Genomic DNA, 8,700 nt, shown 5'->3' on the forward strand with positions numbered 1-8,700 from the left:
TCGTCTTTTACTCTGTTAAGCTGCTTCATTTGCATCATAAATATGTATGCATTGCCAAAGCAATTGAGTTAAAACAATGCAAAGTCATTGGATGATGTCAAAGAATAAAATGAAAGTAAAGAGGACTAAAGTAATTATCATAATAATGACAAGAAAGAACCCGTATGACTTTCTTTCTTCTTATAACTTGAGTGTGTTTTATAACTCAGACATTCTTCTGAACATCTAGTTTTGAGTTTGAGTGTGAGAAAGTGATGACAAAAGAGTAAGTTTTATGTTTTTAAAGAACAGCGTCTCCGTCTCCGTCTGCACTGGTCCTGCTAAAGTGAATCCACATGGTAAAACATCTCTCAGAGTCTTAGTGTCGTGTAGAAAGTCTTTGTAAATGTTGCATCTGGCAGTCTCAGTCCATCATTTGAGAGGAATGGAAATGGTGTGAAAATATTTACATTTATGCATTTTGCAGACGCTTCTATCCGAAGTGAAACGCATTGCATTGCACTTGCACGTGCATTCCCTGGAAATCGAACCCGTGTTCTTGGCGTTGCTCTGCAGTTTGAGCTAAGAATGCATATAGATTGAATTATTGATAAAGTCATTGCTTTAAACTGGTTTCATCCATGTGCAACTCATATAGTCTCTAAATGACGGTGATTAAACAATAAAGTTGTGGTTGCATTTACTGTTGTCCAAAATAAATTTTCTTGGGCGAATTTTTGCATTTCAATTGGAATCCACTATGACTGTCACAATTAACTCGTTAATTAAGCTTAATATTTAATTTACATTTACATATGCATTTTATCCAAAGTGACTTACATTGCATTTCAAGCTACACATTTACATTCTTATCAGTTCTCAGTTCTTGCTTTCCCTGGGAATCAAACCCATGACTTTGGCGTTGCAACTGTGTGAGCTCCAGGAAAGCATGATTACTATTGATTTAATATCAATTAACGCGGCATCCGTTTTATTCCTGGCATCCTTTGGCTGGCATTACATTATATGATCACGCTATCATTCATTCAAGAGCTTTTAATCCATTCAAGCGCAAGAAGACGCAGAACAGAACTCAAGCCTGCACTGTGACGTCTGTAAACAATGTCTCTTTTGCTGGAATAGACAAAAAACACTCAAAATTATGTTGAAATTATTGGTGAGTATCTTTATCTTAAACAAGTTAAAAAGTGTTAAATGCCTGTAAAGAGTTGTGAGAACACCGGATGTCGTGCGTCAGATGTTAAAGGGACCGCAGACTAATATTCCTGCTGATGTTTTTAATCTTCATCAAACAAACGACAAAGAAAAAAAATATCACTCGCTGCTCTCGACTGCATAACTTCTGTAGCTTTAATAAGGATTACTCTATATAATTTGGCAGAGCATGTAAAAATCAGAACCAGACAAAAACATTGTTTATGCATCCATCATGGATTTTTAATTTTTTTGCTTAAACGTTTTGGTTGGACAGTTATCTAAGATATTTTAAATGTTTCTACTTGTTTGAAAGTAACTTTCCCATAATGTTTGCAAAATGGATTTGTTTCTTTAATGTTCGTATAATGAATAAACAAAGGTTTTGTTTTTGTTTTTCTTGGGGGGGTGGGGGGGGGGGGGGGGGTTGTTTGGTTTTTTTAACATTAACTTAATGTTAAAGCTATACTGTGTAATTTTTTAAGTTGATTATTTGCAAAAAACACTTTGTTCTTTCAAAATGATATGTAGGCTACTCATTAATGTGTAATTACTTCTACCAACTAATCAAGTATTCTCGTAAGCGTAGAATCTGCCATTTATAATACATACGAGCGAATCACTCGAATAGCGGCAGCCATGCTGCGCCTCCATCTTGAAAATACATTAGCCAAAGAGGGACATATCTGGAAATTCAAGCTTCGCCTTTCGCGTTTTTACACTCAGTGGCACCGTGACGAATGCGAGGGGGAGATTACTCGCGACTGCCGGCAGATTTGAAATAATACGGCCACCGTAGGAGTTAAAACGCCCTCGGAATGGGAGGGGCTAGAAAGTAATATTCAGGTGGTAGGCTAGTCATAAACGATTTAACTGCTAGATGGGAGAAAATCCTACACAGTGCAGCTTTAAAGTGAACATATTTTTGTTAGCTGGAAAAAAAATTCTTGCAAAATTGCTCACGTGACCCGCACATTAAGAGTGATTGATGATGAGGAAAAGTGTTTCGGTTTAATTAAAGATTATGAAGACAAACATTTATGTCTTAGTTTCGTAAATGTAGGCTGTATATTTAGAGATTGAACTAGCCTACATTTAATTAGACATTTAACACAAGAAGAAAGAAATGTCCTGTGCAAAAATATCTGCGGGCTCGAACAGGAGGAGCTTGAATTGTTCTGAGATCAGGATCTGTTTGATGTGGTGAACAGTGAACACACACACACACACACTCTCTCTCTCTCTCTTCCTCGGAAGAGTTCTCCGTCATGGTTTTCCGTGGATGTCTCCATGTTCTCCTGTGGGAACAGTAACTCATCGCTATATTAATCGATGATTGTGCGTCGCGAGTGTTTCAGATGTTCGTCTCCAGCGCGTCGGCTCTGATGGATGTTGTCGGAGTGAATACAGTTCTGGATAAAAGAGAAACTTCATGTGTGTTTAATCTGAGGAAGGAAGATCCTGAGCGAAACTCATTCTGTGGGAATAACAATGGCTGTGTTTGTGCTTCTGCTGCTGGTGGCGATCGGTGAGGGCTTTCATTCACTTTCAATGTCCAGTTTAGAGACTGATAAATATGAAAATACTATGTATTTGTGAATAGAATAGAATATTAATATCATATTAATTAGACATGTCGTCGGTATCGCGTAGATTGCAGCCTGTCAGTCAAAATATAACGCAAAAGACATATTTTTCAGCATTTGAGTGCTGTTTTATCTAATAGGGAATTAAATTAGCCTATGTCATAATAGAGAGTATTGGATCAAACTGGATAGTTTGTTTAAAACTAATTGAGTTTGACCTGTAGTTAAAATCAGCAACCGCAAACCTTATTCTGTATGATGGCGTGTGAACAGATTCCTCAAAACGCTTCTCATATAATATACTGATTCTGTACTGTTAATTAAGCTCAGTTTTAGCCTAATAATTGATTAGATCTTGATTTTTGAGGGTAATTTGAAACTTAATAGTGGAGTGTCTAAAGTCAGACAAACCTAGAAAGGGTGTTTGTGCCAAATATCAAATGTCAAATGGGGAATTTTTGCCACTTCTGGTTCATTTCTGACCCTATTGCTGTGTATGTGTGTGTGTGTGTGTGTGTAAGGGGATAGTTTGTACTATTAAACATATCGTAGAATGTACAGATTGTACTATTAAGGATTCAATAACATAAAGTATCGTTTTTCTGCACACACGTGTGGATCTCATGAAGAGTCCCGTGGGAAGAAGAGAGCACGACTCCCGGACTGTGTTTGACCCGTTTCATCAGCTGGAAATCACCAACGTTTGGCACACACTTCAAACGGAGCTGAGAGATAAAAAAGATATTTTCATATGCACTTTCTCTCCAGTGTGTTTAAGAGAATCTAACGTTCAATTAAGTGGCGCATTACAGCAGGCTTTCCCAGCAGCCGTAAAACCAGTCGTCAGGCCAGATTAGAGTGTGCTGGGAATTTATAAGGGGAAAAACCTCAGGATCAGGTCAAAGAGAAGCCAGACTGCAACCTTGGTTTGGAGAAACTTTGTTAGATATTAAACACAATCAAGCTCAAACTGTGTGTTATCTGAGCCACAACTTGTGTTTACTCACGCTTAATGTCAATGGGGTCCAATGTCATTTAAGCGGCAACCCTGTACAGGTTCATTAGTTAACATTAGTTAATGTATTAATAACATGAACTAACAATGAGCAATACATTTGTTACTGTATTTGTTAATGTTTGTTAACGTTAAATACAGCTATTCATTGTTTGTTCATGTTAGTTCACAGTGCATTAACTAGGCCTAATGTTAACAAGATTTTAATAAAGTATTAGTAAATGTTGAAATTAGCATTAACAAAGATTAATAAATGCTGTATAAGTGCAGTTCATTATTAGTTCATGGTAACTATAACTAATGTTAACTAATGAACCTTATTGTAAAGTGTTTAGACTCTAATGTTTTGAGTTATGAGTTAAATGATGACAGAACGATCATTTTTAATGTTTACATTAATCCTTTAACCTACAAAGTGGCTTACAAATGATTGGTACAACAAATGCCTGCTTACGTCCTGACGTCACAAATGAACGTGACCGTCAATATTTACATCTATTGAGGGTCAGAAACGCAATCCAAACACAGTGAAGATGTAGGATAGATACTGAACAGCAGAATAAACTGACAAAATAGCCTACATGTTTTTGGCTCAGAACATTGCTAAAATTATAAAATATTATCTGGGAAAAATAAATAATAAATGTAAAAAAAAAAAGTAGGCCTATGATATGACCCCTTTAATATATTAAAATTCTGATACATAATCACCAAGTTTGAAATGATTTTCACTCAGGAATTGCTAGTAAATATCACAAATATTTAGAAATAAATTGAATTAAACATGAAAAAAAAAAAAAAAATATATATATATATATATATATATATATATATATATATATATATATATATATATTTAAAGACTGAAATAATATTTTCTCGTAAAACGTAGGCTACTCCATAAATCTTTATTTACAACTTTGAAAAATCTAACAAAAATATGTTTTGCCTCTTGAGTTATGTTCTCTGAATGTTTTGTGAACGTTAAGTGAACATTCCATTTTGCAAACATTATTGGAACGTTACTTTTGAATGTTCTCTGAACAGTGTTTAAAAAAACGTTAGACAAACATCCGATCCAACTGAAATGTTAAAATAAACGATGCATGAATGATTTCTTTTGAGGACATTATTAAGCATTCTGGTAGAACGTTTGCTCGTAACTTTAAGAGAACTTTTGCCAGAACTTTTCCCTGTTAGCTGGTCTCCTCCTCTAAATACATGTGGTTTATCTCTATTCTTATCCACATGAAACCCTTTCCTCCATTGAATCATGCATCTATTAAAACGTCTACAAGCTCATAAACTTGTATATATAATCAGAATGAACGAGAGGGCCGTTAAAGCGGCTCTCCGGAAGAAAGCGGCCCTCAGACGCGGAGCACGTGTGGTAAAGAGCTTATAGATGGAGTTGTGTTGTGGACTGATGGTTCTGGAGTGTGTGTGTGAGCTGTTACCTCAGCGATGGGATCAGGCCAGCTGGAAATGTTCTCGTGGTTTGGTCTCGACTCTCGAGAGTTGTGGACGCTTTGATTGAGAAAGAAACCGAGTGTTTGGCTCTGCTCGCTTCGGCATTAACAACGGAAGGATGAAAATGCTCATGATTTGTCATGAATTAGTGTGAGAAACCAGACAGAAACAGAATGGAAGTCAGTTCACTGATTCCTCGAACTAACATTAAATCTATAACTAGATTTTTTTATACTACAGGAACAAAGTAAGTACTTTTACACTATAGCAGTCTGGGGATTTTAATGCTTTGGAAAGAAATATTTTCATCGCAGCAATTAATGCTGATCCAAAATACAGTAAAAAAATAGTGAAATATTATTATAATGTAAAACAGCTGTTTTCTTTGTGAATATATAGTAAAGTGTAATTTATTCCTGTGATCAAAGCTGAATTTTCTGCTTCCGTCTTCAGGTGTCACATGATCCTTCAGAAATTATTCTAATATGATGATTTGATGCTCAAGAAACATTTTTATTTTTTCCTCATCAGAATGTTATGAAACTTGGTAAATGTTTTGGCACTTGCTGTGTGAACACACAAAAAAATTATGGACATTATTCGAAAAGGTTAAATGGTCCTGAAAAGATAGTCACTTGTATGGAAGAGGATTAGGGCCAAGCAATAATAAAAAAATAAAACCATCTCGAGATTAAAGTCATTATAATGTGAAATTAAACTCGTTAAATTTCGAGAAAAAAAAGTCAAAATACAATCTTGAAAATAAACTCATTAAATATCGAGAATAAAGTCGTTGTGTTTCGAGAAAAAAACTTGTTAAATGTCGAGAAAAAAAGTCGTATTTTTCCTCAAAATTTAACGAGTTTAATTTCGCATTATAATGACTTTAATCTCGAGATGGTTTTATTTTTTTATTATTGCTTGGCCCTAATCCTCTTCCGTACACTTGTGTTGTTCGCGCATTGGAAATGAATGTGAGACGAGTTTCCTCTAGTGGAAGCGTTTGGTACTGCAGCCGAACAACATCTCACTGAAAGCTTGTTTCTTGAGATATCAACCTGTTCCTCAACTTGTTTAGATTTATGGCTTTGATTTTCTCACAGTTTTAGAGTAAAATGTGTTTTGGAAAATAAACATTTCATATAAAAATTTAAAACAGTAGTTTTGTGCATTTTTCCATAATAAAATTCTATAACTTTTTTTTTTAAAGTTTACCTTTTTCAACTTTTTTTCACTTCAGCAATAATCTGCCAGGTGTCGTCTTTAAAAAGAGACCAAACTTCAGTCTGTGATCCAAAGCATCCAACTCTGAGCGAACTCTCTGCTCCTCACCACGGGGCTTCTCAGACGCTGCGAGTAAATCCCTCCGCCTGAGTAGCAGTGCTTCGCCTCTGAGAATATAGTTGCCAGTGTGTGTACGGTTAGAAGATGGCTGTGTCTCATATGACCTTGTTATTTGTACACACTGTGACTATACACATCACAACATGTAAATAGGAAAATGTTGGCGTTATTTTGTCACTTATTGGGAGCAGTATGCTAGCTGGAGCCATTTACCTCCAGTCTTTGTGCTAAGCTAGGCTAGCGGTGGGTGCGTCAGACAGAGTTACGGCACGCACGGAGATGAGAAGGGTGTGTGTGGACTTATCTAACTCTGGGGGATACGGTGGATAAGATAAAGTCACAAAAAGTCGGCGTGTTCCTTTAAGTAAGTTCAGTGATGTTTCATATTTGCTGGAAAAAGTTATTAATTTAGTTCATTTATATATATATATATATACACTCACCTAAAGGATTATTAGGAACACCTGTTCAATTTCTCATTAATGCAATTATCTAATCAACCAATCACATGGCAGTTGCTTCAATGCATTTAGGGGTGTGGTCCTGGTCAAGACAATCTCCTGAACTCCAAACTGAATGTCAGAATGGGAAAGAAAGGTGATTTAAGCAATTTTGAGCGTGGCATGGTTGTTGGTGCCAGACGGGCCGGTCTGAGTATTTCACAATCTGCTCAGTTACTGGATTTTCACGCACAACCATTTCTAGGGTTTACAAAGAATGGTGTGAAAAGGGAAAAACATCCAGTATGCGGCAGTCCTGTGGGCGAAAATGCCTTGTTGATGCTAGAGGTCAGAGGAGAATGGGCCGACTGATTCAAGCTGATAGAAGAGCAACTTTGACTGAAATAACCACTCGTTACAACCGAGGTATGCAGCAAAGCATTTGTGAAGCCACAACACGCACAACCTTGAGGCGGATGGGCTACAACAGCAGAAGACCCCACCAGGTACCACTCATCTCCACTACAAATAGGAAAAAGAGGCTACAATTTGCACGAGCTCACCAAAATTGGACAGTTGAAGACTGGAAAAATGTTGCCTGGTCTGATGAGTCTCGATTTCTGTTGAGACATTCAGATGGTAGAGTCAGAATTTGGCATAAACAGAATGAGAACATGGATCCATCATGCCTTGTTACCACTGTGCAGGCTGGTGGTGGTGGTGTAATGGTGTGGGGGATGTTTTCTTGGCACACTTTAGGCCCCTTAGTGCCAATTGGGCATCGTTTAAATGCCACGGCCTACCTGAGCATTGTTTCTGACCATGTCCATCCCTTTATGACCACCATGTACCCATCCTCTGATGGCTACTTCCAGCAGGATAATGCACCATGTCACAAAGCTCGAATCATTTCAAATTGGTTTCTTGAACATGACAATGAGTTCACTGTACTGAAATGGCCCCACAGTCACCAGATCTCAACCCAATAGAGCATCTTTGGGATGTGGTGGAACGGGAGCTTCGTGCCCTGGATGTGCATCCCACAGATCTCCATCAACTGCAAGATGCTATCCTATCAATATGGGCCAACATTTCTAAAGAATGCTTTCAGCACCTTGTTGAATCAATGCCACGTAGAATTAAGGCAGTTCTGAAGGCGAAAGGGGGTCAAACACAGTATTAGTATGGTGTTCCTAATAATCCTTTAGGTGAGTGTATATAGCCACTCTGGAGAAAACCATGATGTCATCGTCCAGCTCAGTTTAGTTCTCATATAATGCTGTCAATGAAGGAGATCAATAAGAGTGTTGAATATTAAATTAAATGTTAAATTTAATGTCCCCAAATAAGCAAGACAAAAGCCAATGGCAACAAAGGCGAATAAGGCGACGAACCAAAACCTTGTGAGAAACCAGACTCAGTCACTCAGTTCTCCTCTGGCCAACGAACCAACAGTGTATGATTATGATTATGATTCAGGCATTACAGGTCAGAGGTCACATTGGATCAGAACATTCAGAATATTATCCAGTTCCGTCAGGTTGAAGATCGGATCATCACTCCGGTATGGAGAGTTTGAGGATCAGTGGCGATGGCTGTCGTGTCGAACGGTTTCGTTTCTGCAAACGAGGTGCAAGCGTTTCTCAGGAGA

At 37.4% G+C, this 8,700-nt stretch overlaps 1 protein-coding gene across 1 annotated transcript in view; it reads left to right on the forward strand.

Annotated features, from left to right (window-relative positions):
* Positions 1-2,408: 2,408 nt before the first annotated feature.
* Positions 2,409-8,700, forward strand: part of LOC311086328 (protein APCDD1) — a 20,849-nt gene continuing 14,557 nt past the window's right edge. The window contains exon 1 of the mRNA XM_084119145.1: positions 2,409-2,722. Coding sequence (XP_083975271.1) covers positions 2,686-2,722 — 37 coding nt within the window. The 5' untranslated portion in view covers positions 2,409-2,685. The remainder of the gene's footprint in view (positions 2,723-8,700) is intronic.

The sequence above is a fragment of the Abramis brama genome, assembly GCF_963993115.1.
Source record: "Abramis brama genome assembly, chromosome: 7".
Classification (NCBI taxonomy): domain Eukaryota; kingdom Metazoa; phylum Chordata; class Actinopteri; order Cypriniformes; family Leuciscidae; genus Abramis; species Abramis brama.